At 54.1% G+C, this 15347-nt stretch overlaps 1 protein-coding gene across 4 annotated transcripts; it reads left to right on the forward strand.

Annotated features, from left to right (window-relative positions):
* The first annotated feature begins 5617 nt into the window (after positions 1–5617).
* On the forward strand, positions 5618–14365 carry FHL3 (four and a half LIM domains 3). Of its 4 annotated transcripts, none has more exons than XM_037731797.1 (6): positions 5618–5661; positions 11707–11882; positions 11991–12165; positions 13002–13171; positions 13264–13450; positions 13574–14365. In XM_037731797.1, the coding sequence occupies exons 2-6, from the start codon at positions 11727–11729 to the stop codon at positions 13726–13728; spliced, it is 843 nt and encodes a 280-aa protein (XP_037587725.1). In that variant the 5' UTR covers positions 5618–5661; positions 11707–11726; the 3' UTR covers positions 13729–14365. The 4 variants fall into 4 exon arrangements, with proteins under 4 accessions (XP_037587725.1, XP_017365216.1, XP_017365217.1 ...); XM_017509727.2 differs by lacking the exon at positions 5618–5661 and adding an exon at positions 5680–5956; XM_017509728.2 differs by lacking the exon at positions 5618–5661 and adding an exon at positions 5794–5895.
* The last annotated feature ends 982 nt before the right edge of the window (positions 14366–15347 follow it).

Below are 15347 nucleotides of genomic sequence, written 5' to 3' on the forward strand. Positions count from 1 at the left end.
TACACCCAGAGAAGAAAGCTTGTGATCTCACTAGGGGGAAGGAGGCCCGTGGTTACAGGCATCACAGAGTGATTCACCACCCAGAGGAAACCATGAGAGGCCTGTCAGTAGCCACCCAGAGCCTTCTTTTAAAAATCCTTGCAGGGTAAAAAAAATAGCAGGGGTATCCTAAGAAGAAGATAAAGAAGAGTATGTGGGGACCTCTGGGGTGACTGAGGGACAACAGGCTTCTACTCACCCAAGGCCAGTCGTCTAGCTCCCAGGCTCTGCTTCCCGCCCCAGTTCAGACACACCTGTTTCCCAAGGAGGGGGGAGGATAGATAGGGAACAGGAACAGGGAGTCCATGTGGCTGATCCCTGGACTTTCCTGGGGCACGTCCTCCTGGGCCAGCGAAAATAGAGTGAGCAGGGAAATGTGAGCCCGCTGGGGAGTGGAAATGGAGACGGGGAGACACAGCTTCTCTGTGGGCAGCTTGCCTCTAGGCCGGTTTCCTTAGCCCAGGTGGGCCCAAGCCAGAGAGCTAACTTTCTCTGACCCCCCAGACTCCAAGTCCAAACAGCTGAACCTTAACATTTGACCATGAAAGGGGGACTGTCCCCACATATTGACAGCCTATTATGTGCTCTCACCCAATCTTTACAACAATGCTGTGAGGCAGTCATTCACTTTTCACAGCAAGAAGACTGAGGTTTATAGAGATAAAATGACTACAGATACTAGAGCCTAACGGTGAAGCTCATTTTTGGCATAAGCGCTATGACATCTGACTGTCTAGATTTGATTTTTATTTCCCTCCCCCCCAAGATGGAGTCGTGTTCCGTCACCCAGGCTGCAGTGCAATGGTGCAATCTCGGCTCACTGCAACCTCCGCTTCCCAGGTTCAAGCGATTCTCCTGCCTCAGCCTCCCGAGTAACTGGGACTACAGGCAAGTGCCATCACACCCAGTCAATTTTTGTATTCTTAGTAAAGATGAGGTTTCGCCATGTTGGCCAGGCTGGTCTCAAACTCTTGACCTCATGATCTGCCCACCTCGGCCTGCCAAAGTGCTGGGATTACAGGTATGATCCCAGCCTGTATTACAGCCACTGTGCCCTGCCGATTTGATTTTTCTTTAACTAGAGATGGAGGGGGTCTCACTTTGTTGCCAGAGCTGGTCCTAAACTGTTGGGCTCAAGCAGTCCTCCCGCCTCAGCCTCCCAAAGTGCTGGGATTATAGGCAAGAGCTACCATGCCCAGCCAACCATCTGGATTTGAATCCTAACTTTGCCATTATTACCTGTGTCGCCTTTGCCAGGTTACTTAATCTCTGTATACCTCCATTTTCTCATCTTTAAAATGGGGATAAAAATATATATTTAGACCAGGCATGGTGCCTCATACCTATAATCCCAGCACTTTGTGGGGCTGAGGCAAGAGGATCACTTGAGCCCAGGAGTTCAAGACCAGCCTGGGCAACATAATAAGACCCCTCCTTCTACAAAAAATTAAAATTAAAATAAATTAGCTGGGTGTGGTGGCCCATGCCTGTCTGTAATCCGAGCTACTTGGGAAACTGAGGTCGGAGGATCAGTTGAGCCTAGGAGGTTAAGCTCAATTACAGTGAGCTGTAATTGCACCACTGCACTCCAGCCTGGGTGACAGAGCAACACATTGTATCAAAACAAACAAACAAAATACATATATTTAATAAAGTTCTTGAATAATAAGGTATGTTAATATATGCAAAGTGTTTAGGACCAGTGCAAAAAAAGAACTCAGGAAGTACTGGCTCTTATTATGACTAGGAGGAATTAGAGCCATGCATCAAGAACAGAGATTCCAATATTCTGCCTTTCATCGGGCCCTTCTGCACCCACTCACAAACTCCCGCTTCTGAAGGCTCCCCACCTTTGCCCTCCCATCAACCCAGAGCTGACCTCCTCTTGATACCCACTCCACCAAGACTGAGTAGTCTTCACTGCTCTGCCCTGGGCTGGGAGTTTCTTACACCTGCCAGATAATTCCCAGAGAGGCCAGGCACGGTGGCTCACACCTGTGGTCCCAGCACTTTGGGAGGTTGAGGCAGGCAGATCATGAGGTCAGGAGTTCAAGACCAGCCGAGCCAATATGGTGAAACCCCGTCTCTGCAAAAAATACAAAAAAATTAGCCAGGTGTGGTGGCATGCACCTGTAGTCCCAGCTACTTGGGAGGCTGAGGTGGAAGGACCACTTGACTCCAAGAGGTCAAAGCTACAGTGTGCCAGCCTGAGTAACAAAGTGAGACCCTGTCTCAAAACAAGGAAGAAAGTTAGGAAAAAAGGAAGGAAGGGAGGAAGGAAAAGAAATCAGTCGTCACTGCATATGCTGGTTTACAGGCTCACCCTGATCCAGCCCCCGCCAGCCGCTCCGCTCCAGCGCTCTACCACACCGCCCTTTACTCTATTGAACTTCAGCCACACTGGCTGTTTTATTGATCTACTGTGGCAAAACAAAGCATCCTGAAACCTAGTGGCTTAAAACAGCAACCGTGGATTATTCCTCACGATTCTGAGAATTGGCGGAGCTCAGCTGAGAGGTTCATCTCTGCCCCACTCTGATGTTGGTGGGAGGGATTCGTGTGGCCTCACCTGGTTTGGACCTCTGCCGGAACTGGAGCATTCTCTTTCACATGGAGGACAGCTGGACCTCTCTTTCTCTCCACCTCTTTCCCTCTGGATCCCTTTACATGTTGGCTCAGGAATCCAGGTGAGTGAAATTGGGAATTGCCAGACTTCTTAAGGTCTTAGCGTGGAGCTGAAACAGTTACTCCATCTGCATTCTACTGGTCAAAGCAAGTCACACGATGTAACCAGATTTATAGGGAGGGAAATAGTCTAAGAAGATGTGGCCATCTTGAATCTGCAGTCCCGACCCTCTTTCTGTTCCTTGCTCATGACCAGCTCAATCTTTCCTTGGGTCCCCTATACCTGCTGCCCCTTGGCATGGACTGTCTCCTCCTTGATCTCAGCTCACGTGCCATGTCTGACGAGGTGACCATTCAATGAGTAAAGTCACCAGGCACTATCATGTTACCCTTTAAATATTCTCTGCAGAGTATTACCACTCTTTGTCGGTGTGTTGAATTATTTGCTTATCACTTGTCTCTCTTCACTGGAATGAGAGCCCCATGATGGCAGGAACCTGGCTATTTTGTTCATGCTGTATCTTTAGCCCCTCCAACACCTGGTACAGAGCAGGCAGAGGCCCCCAGATAATATGTGTTGAAATAAATAAATGACAGAGGCCTCTCTACCTTTTGGAAGTGAAGAACCTGGGAATCACTCAGGTCTGAGTTCTTACTATTTGCTATGTAACCCTAACGATGTTACCTAACTTCTCTGTGCTTCAATCTCTAAAATACAGTGAAAATTAAGAGTACCTACCTCATCTTCATGGGGAGTTGTAAAGACAAGTGAAAATGATCTATATCTAACTTATCAAATGATCTGGTACTTGGTAACTCCTTATTATAATTTGTTTTTAAATTATATTTTTAATTGACACACAATCACACATATGTATAGGGTATAGTGTGAAGCTTTATGGCTATGTTCTGTAGTGATCAAATCATAAGTAGCATTTTTATCACCACAAACATCAGTTCTTTGTGGTGAAAACATTCAAATTCCTCCCTTCTAGCTTTTTAAAAAATATACAATACATTATTGTTAACTGTAGTCCCCCTACTGTGCATTAGAACACCGGAACTTATTCCTCCTGTCTACCTGTAACACTGTACCCATTGTCCAATATCTCCCATCCCTCCATCTCCCCTGCCCTCCCCAGCCTCAGGTAGCCGCTATTCTTCTCTACTTCTATAAGCTCAGCTTTTAAAAATTCCACATATGAAGGAGATCATGTGGTATTTATCTTTCTATGCCTGGCTTAATTCACTTAATGTTAATCCAAGTTGTTGCAATGCAAGGTTCCATTCTTTTTTATGGCTTAATAGTATTCCATTGTGTAAATGTACCACATTTTCCTTATCCATTCATCCGCTGATGGGCATTAGGTCACTGATGGTGAATAGTGCTGCAATAAACATGGAAGTGCAGATACCCCTTGTAATTTTGTAATTGTAATTAATTACATTATTTGAATGCAAACTTGAATTTACTCCCTCCTCACCTCCCTTCCCTGAGCTCCAAAGCCAGGAAAGAAGCCAGTAGAGAAAAATTCCATGTAATTCTAGAAGGCAAGAATCACATTTCGTTGCTCTCTTTAAAATAGTTTCAAGTGACTGCCTGCTTCAGCCACAGAGCAGGAGATGGGTCCTTATTTTGTTCNAAAAAAAAAAAAAAAAAAAAAAAAAAAATTTAAATATAAAAAAAAAAAAAAAAAAAAAAAATCCCAGAGAAAGGCCCCATCCATGGGCTGGATGCTCACTGCCTGAACTCTACAGAGCAGGTGCCTGTGATCCAAACTGAGGACGGTAGAGGGACATGCATACTGAAGCAGCGTCTGTCATCCATTCATTCATCAGATGTTTATGATGTGCCGAACCCTGGGTTAAGTACTGAGAAGGCAGTGGTGAACAAAAAGGAGCCCTGCCTTCATGGCTCTTACCATTTAGGCAGCAACAGCAATAATAAACAAGCAATTATTTAATTTTGAAAGGAAACCAGGCCTGGAAGGTGACTTGGGAACCAGGAATCCAGGCATGACACAGAAACGGGAGGGAATGGTTCTCAGGAGCCCCAGCCTGGGAGTGTGTTAGTGTCTCCTTGAGAGCTCAGCTGCACCCAGCCTGGGGTGTGGGGAGGTCTCTGCAGGCGCCTGAATCTTCACTCTAGATGCTAAGGTTATTCCAGGGTTGGTTTGCTGTCTCTCGTTTCCCCGAACAGCACAGTAGAGCCTCCTGCCACCCTCCTTCCCCACCCTTCCAGACCGAGGCTATTTATTCCTAGTGACAAGCCTGAGGATCCCAGGGGGGGTGGCCTCGAGGACCTGGAGGGGCCTCGTGTCCCTAGCAGGCGCCAGTCCTCCCTCACAGACACAAGGAGGAAGCCAGAAGCTCAGACACAGCAGAGATTCCCCCCACCCTCCTCCACCACCCCTGCGGCGCTCCATCTTCTCACACTCTTCACACCCCTCCCTAGAAGCCCAAAGATCATGGGGCCACGGATTAGGGTCTCCCCCGAGCCTCAAAGGTCAAAACTATTCCTGGGCACTGCGGAAACCCAAGCAAGGCAAGACTTCTCAGTGTCAGGAGGCCGCTGGAGGTGGGGAGGTGGTTACCCCTATTTTTGCCACTCAAAGTTGTGGAATAAAACCCTTTGAAGGTCAAGGCCCTATGGTAGGAAGAGGTCCTCTCTTTGCCCCATGTTTTCAGAGAACACCTTGGTGCCCGCTGACAGGCTCAAGACAGCAGAGTCAAAACCTCCTCCTCCAGCCTGGATTAAAGCCGGGCTGAGTGTCACCCCTAGGGGTAAGGTGGGGCGGGGGACGGGGGGAGATCCGAGGAGGCCAGAAGCCTCTTCCCCAGTGGACTGTGGTCTGTGGGGTCCGGTGCCGCCGGCCTGAGATGGAATACAGCAGTCTCCCTCTGGCAGCTGGGGATGGGGGTGGGAGGGGAGGACGCAGCGGCTGCGGGGAGGGGACAGGGGCGGGGTCCCGGCTGCCCGAAGGTTGGGAGAGCCAGGTTAGGCCGGGCGGGAGGAGGGGGCCGGGCCGGCAGGCGGCCGGGCGTGAGGTGGGGGCGGGGTCTGGCCCCCGCGGCGGGCAGGGGGGCCGGGGGCGGGGTCCGGGCGGGGCTGGCCGGCGCTCACTTCCTCGGGGAGGGGTTGGGGCCGCGCTCCCACTCGCCCACACTGTCCGTCTGCAGTCGGCAGCCTCGCCGGCAGCTCGCTCGGCCCCCGCTCGGCCCGGCCCGCAGGCAGGAGCCGCCGAGGGACGCGGCGCCCGGTTCCCGGCCCCGCCCGCCCGCCCGCTTCGAGGTAAGCGCCCCGCCGACCCCGGCTCCCAGCCCCGGCCGTCCTCCCCCTTTGCTCGGGCCGGGGAGCGAGCGGACCCGCGGAGGGCTGAGGCCAGCCGCGGCCCCAGCCCCTGTCCCCGCCGGGCTCTGGCCGCTGGCGCCCGGGACACGCCGAGCCGGGGAGAGCGCCCGCCCGGACTGGACCCCTCCGGGCTGCCCGGCGGGGCGGGGGCGGGGGCGGCAGCGAGAGTTGGGCGGGGGAGGGGGGTTAAGTTTGAAATAGAAAAGCCAGAGAGAGACAGACAGACAGACCGAGCAGGAGCGCTGGAGAAACTGAGGTTCTCGGAAAGCCTGGTGGAGCGAGAGACCGAGACAGGCAGGGACTCGAGGCACAGGAGGCTACCGAGATCATTGAAACAAGGACACACTGGGCGTACGGAGTTACCGGTGGACAGACCCGAGGCATGGGGGCCGTCCCAGGCTTTGTGGAGGATTTTCAGAAAAAGCTTACGTAGAACCCCAGCGAACACATTGCTAGGGCCCTTCTCTGGGCCTTGGAGGTGCCCTGCGGCGTGGGTGTCAGTGGCATCGTGCTGAGTCTGCTCTCTGAGGCCTGCAGAGACACCGAGAGACTAGAGACAGAGACATTGAGGTATGCAGAGATGGCAAAAGAGACCTGGATGCAGAGACAGAAAAAGGGAGGTGGTAGGCATTGAGACATTCAGCCGTGTAGACAAGAGGAGACCAAGACTTGAGATCCACAGAGGCATGGGCCCCTGGGGGGAACAGCCAGTCAAGATATAGGGCCGTCCAAAACCTAAAGACAGCCGCTGAAGTGTGCCCAGACTGAGATGCTGAGTGGAGCAGAGACAGAGACTTAGTGGAGGCAGAGAGACCTAGGTGGGCTGACAGCTTCCAAGACAGCCCCTGACATACCCAGGCCTGAACCATTGGGGAAAGAGAAACTCTGAGCCCACTGATCCCCCAGGAGGCAGAGGCCCTGAGACAGTAAGTTCGAGATCAAGAAGAGCCCCGTGCACACACACAGCCACCAAGATAGCCCCAACTTATTTTTAAACTCAAATCTTGGACGGGCTGCCTCAGCCCTGGGGGACCGTGGTGAATGAACTGTTCTATTCCTCTCCTGTCCCCAGAGCAGCTGCGGGATCCTGCTCCCCAACCCCCTTCCCTAAACTTCTCTGACTTTCAGGCCCCATGGGGGAGAGCAGAGCTTGGGGTTGGTGCCTGGTTGCAAAGGGTGAGGGTTGGGGGAGTTAAATTTCTCCGTTCAAGTCTCCTGTCGGCTTCTAGAAGGTGGGGGAGGGGTCTGTTCTGATCCTGACTCACAGCTGTGGGACCTGGCCAGGGTCCTCCTTGGACAGTGGGTGTGTTGGGGGTGGGGGACAGAAGGGTTGAATGGTTGGCATGGGTCATTGGAAAGGCTTCTGGGTGCCTTCCAATCACAGGACTAGCTCTGCTGCATCTCCTGTCACCCTGCCCTTAAAAGCTGACCATCTCCTTCATCACCAGGGCAGCATTTTTACGGAGAGAGCAGAGCTCTGGGCTGGGAGGCAGGGGATCTGGGTCCCGATACGTGAGTGATCTTGGGCATGACCCTGCTCTGTTCCTGCCCTCCTTGTGGTCAATTGTAAAATGGGGATGATACTCCGTCCTTCCTGCCTTTTGTGAGATCTGATGAGATGGGATAGGCATGGACTTTGCGAGTGGCAAAGCAGCATGCAAGTGTCTAACACCCGTGGACCTGTGTGAGAGATCTCAGAGTCATGCTTACTAGAGTCAGGCTGACCAGGATGGAGTGACCAGGACACTGGCCCCACTGGTGTCTTCCGCAAGCCCCATGGGCCTGGGACCTCCTGTTCTCTCCCTGGGCCTACACTGAGAATGTCCAGGTCAAATTTCAGAACAGGCTGGGCACAGTGGCTCATGCCTGTAACCCCAGCACTTCGGGAGGCTGAAGCTGGAGGATCACTTGAGGCCAGGAGTTAAAAGACCAGCCTGGGCAACATAGTGAGACACTCATCTCTACAAAAAACAGAAAAACCTAGCTGAGCATGGTGGCACATGGCTGTAGTCCCAATTACTCAGGAGGCTGAGGCAGGTGGCTTGCTTGAACCCAGAAGTAACTTTTTTGTTTTTTGAGACAGAATTTTGCTCTTGTCGACCAGGCTGGAGTGCGATGACACAATCTCGCCTCACTGCAACTTACGCCTCCAGGGTTCAAGCAATTCTCCTGCCTCAGCCTCCCGAGTAGCTGTGATTACAGGCACCCACCACCATGCCCTGTTAATTTTTGTCTTTTTAGTAGAGATGGGGTTTCACCATGTTGACCAGCTGGTCTTGAACTCCTGACCTCAGGTGATCCACCCACTTTGGCCTCCCAAAGTGCTGGGATTATAGGTGTGAGCCACCTCACCTGGCCGAGCTCAGAAGTTTGAGGCTTCCATGAGCCATGATTGTGCCACTGCACTCCAGCTCTGGCAACAGAGTGAGACTCCAACTCAAAAAAAAAAAAAAAGGCCAAGCCAGGCTGGCCAATATGGCAAAACTCTGTCTCTACTAAAAATATAAAAATTAGCTGGGCATGGTGGTGTGCTCCTGTAATCCTAGCTACTCCGGAGGCTGAGGCAGGAGAATCGCTGGAACCCTGGAGGCGGAGACTGAAGTGAGCCAAGATTGCGTTACTGCACTCCAGCCTGGGTGACAGAGTGAGAACCCTGTCTCAAAAAAAATTCTGGGCTGGGCATGGTGACTCACGCCTGTAATTCCAGCACTTTAGCCAAGGGAAGCTAGGGCAAGAGGATAGCCCAGAAGTTTGAGACCAGTCTGGGCAACATATTGAGACCCCATCTCTATTTAAAAATTCCAGTCCTGGCCAGGCGCGGTGGCTCACACCTGTAATCCCACCACTTTGGAAGGCCGAGGTGAGCAGACCACAAGGTCAAGAGATTGAGACTATCCTGGCTAATATAGTAAAAAACCCGTCTCAACTAAAAATGCAAAAATTAGCTGCATCTGTTGGTGCATGCCTATAGTCCCAGCTACTTGGGAGGCTGAGGCAGGAGAATCGCTTGAACCCGGAAGGCGGAGGTTGCAGTGAGCTGAGATCAAGCCACTGCACTCCAGCCTGGGCAACAGAGCAAGGATCTGTCTCAAAAAAAAAAAAAAAAAAAAAAAAAAAAAAATTCCAGTTCAGCTACCATTTTCTGAGTATTTATTATCTGCCAGGTGCTTTACAATTATCATCACATTTAAGCCTGACAACAACCTTAGGAGGTAGGAAGTAGTAGTATCTCATGTAATTAGATGGGAAAGCAAGCCCAAGGTCACCCAGTTAGTAAGCGTAGGAGCTGGGATTCAAACCTTGCAGCTTGAGCCGCTCCACACACCACAGCCAGTTACGCAGTCATTCTGAGCTCCAGAAGGTTCCCTGGGAGGTACCTTGTCGGGGGAGATTGTTGGGGGTGCAGGGATTGAGAGCCATCTGTAGAGGAGCAGTCTCCCCGAAGCCCTGCCCCACTGCCGGCCAGGAAGGAATACAAGGCTGGCTCCCTTCAGTCCCCTCAGTCCCCAGCCTTGCCAGGGAAGAGGGCAGGGAGAGGGGTATGGGCAGAGACAGGTGGGCCTTAATGGTGCCCTTCACTCTGTCCTCATCAGAGCCCGGCTGGATAGACTAGGGCATTGGGGATTCTGGGAAGGAAATAGAAGCCATGCCCATACCCTATTTGGGTTGCCCTGGTCTCGGAGTGCTGACTGTCTCTCAGGGGGTGGACCCAGGGCTAGCCTAGGCCTGAGATGGTGGCGGCAGCAGTGGGCCAAGCCAAGAAGGAAGGAAGAGGCCCAGGCACCCCCTGTGGACGCATTCCACCTGTGTGGCCCCCTGCTGCCCTGTGGCTGACAGCCCAGGCAATCCTCAGATGTTGGGCCAGAGGAAACCTGGATCTCAGGGCAGGAAGGGGACTGAGAAGGAGGAGTATCTTCTCTACCCTGCACCATAGCCCCCACCCCAGGACCCCCAGCTCTAAAGACCCTGGCTCCTGGTGGCCTCATGCCCTGGCCTGGGGTGTGAGCTTACTGTTTTCCCATTGCACAGAGGCTTGATGTATGGAGAGTCAGGCCTCCAAGCTAGGGGCATCTGCTGTCTGAACTTCAAGCCAGAGCAGCACTTGTCAAGAATGTTGAGCTGGGGGTGGATGAGAAAAGGAGGACTTTTCCTTCAGCTTGAGCCAGGGCAGGCCCTGATGACTGCCAGTCACCGGGGCCTTGTGGGAGAGTGGGTTGGTGAATTCCTTTGTATGTCCCTGTAACTTCCTGGGGCTTATCCACAGCTGTGAGAACATCCCCATCCTATGGGTCCTGGCGGGTCCTCTCCATACCCCAGGATCCCAGCCCTTAGAGAGCAGGCTTCATGATGGAGGAGAGCAGGGGTGGAAGCTCTGACTTTGGGGCTAGAGAGTGGAATCGGGGGTAATAGAAAGGTCTGGGAACCCCACTTCCCTACCGCTCCACTCCCTGGGCTCCTGTTCCAGAGGCAGCTGTGTGGATGACCTCATCCTGCAAACATGCTTTGTTCCTGAGAAAATGGAAAGTGTCTGAGGTTTGGTGGGGGGCTGGGTGTCTCCAGCAGCAGCTCTCAGGGCTCCCCCTTGTCCTACCCCCCCACCCAAGATGGGGCCTGACTGGGGAGAAAATGTCTTCACTGGCTCTTGTTCTCTCTCCTTTCAGCTCCCTAGTCCCAAATCCTGAGAAATCAGAAAAGGTGGGAGAGACTGTCTCTCCCAGAGGCAGTGGGAGGGAAATCATGACCCCAGGGGATAGAAAGATCCTGGGGTTTTGCCAGCTGCTAGCAAGAGGTGGCAGGGACACACCGCACTCTCAGTCTGTCTCCAGTTCCCCTCTGCCTCCCGCGACACCTCATCTTCCCTTTTTCTCCCCATCGCTGGCAGAACCTGACATCTGGCCATCTGTGCCGCCACAGCTGCTGCAGATGTTTGAGGCCAAGGCTGTCCAAGCTGGTGTGACCAGAGCCACAGTGGGGGTGGGAGGATGAGGGCAGAGGGCCTAGCTGGGGAAGCTGTGTCCAGCTTGCAGGATTTCCTTCCTGCTTGAGCCTAAGCTGAGCCTCTGAGGTTCCCCTTGCTTGGCTGCTTCTCTGGGAGGGAAGGCCCAGCCTCTCACACTGGCATCCTCCACCATTCATCAGTCCATCATCTCTCTAGCATTCCACTGTTTTCTGGACCAGGAGGGGCCGAGAACAGCCCATTCCCATCTCTCAGTTCTGCACTCCAGAGCTCTGGATAAGGGTTCCTTTATCCATATTCCTAAGGTCCCTTCCTGGGAGTCAGGAGAGGGTGGGAGTACTGCTCATACGGAGTAGAGTGGGGTGGCCCCCTGCTCCTGCTTCTCCCACACTGGGGACAGCCGGGACAGTGGAGGCTAAACGCTGGCTGGGGCAGGAAATGAGTCACTGACCCAGGAAAAGCCCCCTCCCCCTAGATCTCCCAAGGCCTAGATAAGAAAACAACTTCTGCTTCCTGGTTTTTTCCTGACCTCTTCCTACCCCCAGTTAAATACAGAAAGAAATATGCAGAACTCCTGGTTTCCCAGAAGCACCCTTTACCCATCCCCACCTACTCTGAACCGGCATTTCCTATGCCAGGTCTCTTGCTGTGTTTTGAATGCAGAGGCCTCTTTGCCAGGAGCCAAGTCACAGCCCCTCTGCGTGACCCCAGTTCTACCTTGTGCCCCCCACAGGGTTCTCTCCCCTTGCCACCATGAGTGAGTCATTTGACTGTGCAAAATGCAGCGAGTCCCTCTATGGACGCAAGTACATCCAGACAGACAGCGGCCCCTACTGTGTGCCCTGCTATGACAACACCTTTGCCAACACCTGTGCTGAGTGCCAGCAGCTTATCGGGCATGACTCGAGGGTAAGGAGAGGACCGGGCTGGGCAGGAAGTGGGTGGTGACCGGAGGAAGGGGGCAAAGGATGGATCCACCAGGCCTGGGTGCCAGTGTCCCTGCTGTGTTCCCCACAGGAGCTGTTCTATGAAGACCGCCACTTCCACGAGGGCTGCTTCCGCTGCTGCCGATGCCAGCGCTCACTAGCCGATGAACCCTTCACCTGCCAGGACAGCGAGCTGCTCTGCAATGACTGCTACTGCAGTGCGTTTTCCTCGCAGTGCTCCGCCTGTGGGGAAACTGTCATGCCTGGTATGTCCCCAAGGGGCTCATCTTGTGTGAGAACTGGCATGCCTGGCATCTGCATAGGGTCTTGGCATGTCTGTCTCATACATGGAGACTTGGTCTATGTAAAGACCTGCATACACACCGCGTTTCTGGAAATTTAATGTATGCAGGATCTGTTTGCCTGGTCTCTTGGGGGCTCCCTATATGCCGGCAGATTGACGCATTTGATACATACTTGGAGGCTTAGCATGTGTGAATATCTGCATGTTTGGTACATGTAGCTGCTAGAGGCGTGCTGAGACTGTCTTGCTCAGTGCATTGGGTCTTAGCGTATGCAGAGAGGGCTTAACTTGTGGGGACCTGCATGCCTAACAGAAATGTTGGGATTCAGCACATACAGAGAATGGTGTGCCGAGGAGATGCGAGGGCTTAGCACGTACTGAACCTGTCATGCCCATGGCATTAGGACTTTGTGCGGGCAGATACTTATTTGCCTGGCACATGTGGGGTCCCGTGTGAGTGCTGAAACCATCACATCTGTTGTGATGGTTTCATCACATCTATATGAGGGCTTAGCACATAGTGAGACTTCATGACTGTTACATGGAGGCTTGCTGTGTACTGAAATAGTCATATCTGGGACATATAGGAGCTAACATATGCCAAAATCCTCATGTCTAGCACGTGCTGAGTCATCATGTCTGGTGTCTGGAGAGAGGTTAGCATGCGTAATGTACATGGGGGGGTCTTGCTGCATGTACATGGACATCACCCTGCTCAGGCTGTGAGAGCAGTGGAGACTCCGGGGAAGTAACAGAGCGTGGGACACAGCCTCTGAGTGGAACCCCTGTTCCCCACAGGTTCCCGGAAGCTGGAGTACGGAGGCCAGACGTGGCATGAGCACTGCTTCCTGTGCAGTGGCTGCGAGCAGCCGCTGGGCTCCCGTTCTTTTGTGCCGGACAAGGGCGCTCACTACTGCGTGCCCTGCTATGAGAACAAGTTTGCTCCTCGCTGCGCCCGCTGCAGCAAGGTGGGGGCTGGGCCAGCCAGGTGGGGGTGAGTAAGGCCCGTTGTGGGGTGGGAATCGCCACTCATACCTACTAATGGATGCTGCCCCCACAGACGCTGACACAGGGTGGAGTGACATACCGTGATCAGCCCTGGCATCGGGAATGTCTGGTCTGTACTGGGTGCCAGACGCCCCTGGCAGGGCAGCAGTTCACCTCCCGGGATGAAGATCCCTACTGTGTGGCCTGTTTTGGAGAACTCTTTGCACCTAAGTGCAGCAGCTGCAAGCACCCCATCGTAGGTGGGACAAGGGTCAAAGAACGGAGCGGGCAGGGTGCAGGCAAGGGAGTGGGATGTGGTATTGGGCGAGGTTGAGGGCCAGACATCCCCAGATCTGCAGAGCTAACTTCCGGCCTCCCTCCAGGACTCGGTGGAGGCAAGTATGTGTCCTTTGAAGACCGACACTGGCACCACAACTGCTTCTCCTGCGCCCGCTGCTCTACCTCCCTGGTGGGCCAAGGCTTCGTGCCGGATGGAGACCAAGTGCTCTGCCAGGGCTGCAGCCAGGCAGGGCCCTGAGCCAGGGCTCCTGCGCCCAGGCTTTCCAGTACCACTGCCCCAGGACTGTGGCTCCTCTTCTAAACCACCTCTGGGACCCAGCCCCTCCCCAACATGGGTCTCTCTCTGGGCTCCGGGATTGTCTCCCCACTCCAGCATCCCCAAACTGGTGCTCCCTGAGCCAGGCCCCCAAACCTGGGCTCTTATGGAGCCTCTGTGAGTCAAGCCCCTCCCCACACCTGGACTCCAGAGCTCAGCCCTCTGCCATGCAATGTGGGTTCCCAGACTGAGTCCTCATCCCAAATCAGGGCTCTAAACTCCAGCCCTCCAAACCTGGACTCTGGGACCTAGGCCCCCTTAAACCTAGACTTCTCTTTATAGATTTTATGTCTCCTATGGGTGCCTGAGAAGTCCTCAAAAGTGACTGTTCCCAGGCTCGACCCACCCCACCCCATCCCCGGGGCTAAGGCTGGCTGTGGGGGGCAGCAGATCAGGGGCCCACTAGTTAGGGGGCCCTAGGGGACAGGGTGCTGCCCGGCCTGTGTCCACCGAGCGTCCCCTCATTTTATTTCAGCTCCATTTTGCCCAGAGATGGGCAGAGGGGTGAGACTGGCTCACCCCCCTTCTAGATTCTGCAATAAAGCTGCGTGAGGAAGCAGGGCCTCTGTGTGTGTGTTCAGGGTATAGAGGGGAAGGAAGGGTTTTTGCAGACTGGGAGGCTCAGAATCTCTTCTAGACCTCGTCCTTGCAGGGCGGAGGGAGGGGGGCCGGGCCACTGGTGGGAAGTCTCTCCCCAGGAAGGGGATCCCCGCCACAGCTACTGTCCCTCTGGAGCTGGGCCTGCCTCCCTGCTGGCAGAGGGCTTTTTCCTCCATGTAGGGAAGGGAGGGGTTTGGGGGAGGTTCCAGACGAAAGCCAGGGTGGCGGTGGGGTTCCTTAATTGGCTGGTGCAAATCGTCCCCTCCGCCAGCAGTCCTGCCCAAAGCCCGCAGAGCCAGGACCCGGTTCCGATCCCCAGTCTGAGCCCAGACCCTCTCAGTCCCCTTCCCCCTCTTCCCAAGGATTAGCGGGGGAGGCCCGGGATCCGCTCGCGCCGCACGTTTTTTGCCAAAAAAGGAAAGGATGCAGCTGCACATGCCGCGGGAACATCTGGATCCGATTCCCGGCATGAATGGGTCACGCCCCGTCCCCCGTCTCACCCCCGCCCCCCCCATTAATTCAAGTCCAGGGTGGAGGCGGGAATGAGCGAGGGGGGCTGTCCCCCAAAGTGGGGAGATGGGCGGGGCGACACTCCTTACTCCTGGCGTTCGACGCCCGGGTCCCTGACCCTGGCAGCCAGGCTCTGGGCTCCGGGTCCGACTGTCGACTGTTGGGGCAAGTACGCACACACACAGTGGTGCCTGCAGCCGCCTGCGGTGGGGCCCGGCCTTGGGCGGGGAGTGGCCCCTCCGGCCTGGCGGAAACCGCGAGATTGTATGTATCTCATATTAAATCCTCCACGAAGTCCTGTGGGCGGGTATTATTACTGCCATTACGCAAAAGTAAGAGATGCCCACAGTCAGTTGCCCCAAGTCACATAGGCAGTCACTGGTGGATCCAGGGTTCTAATCCGCTTTCTGAAGCCGTCGTTGATTTTTTCT

This window comes from Cebus imitator, unplaced genomic scaffold (genome assembly GCF_001604975.1).
Source record: "Cebus imitator isolate Cc_AM_T3 unplaced genomic scaffold, Cebus_imitator-1.0 Scaffold420, whole genome shotgun sequence".
Classification (NCBI taxonomy): domain Eukaryota; kingdom Metazoa; phylum Chordata; class Mammalia; order Primates; family Cebidae; genus Cebus; species Cebus imitator.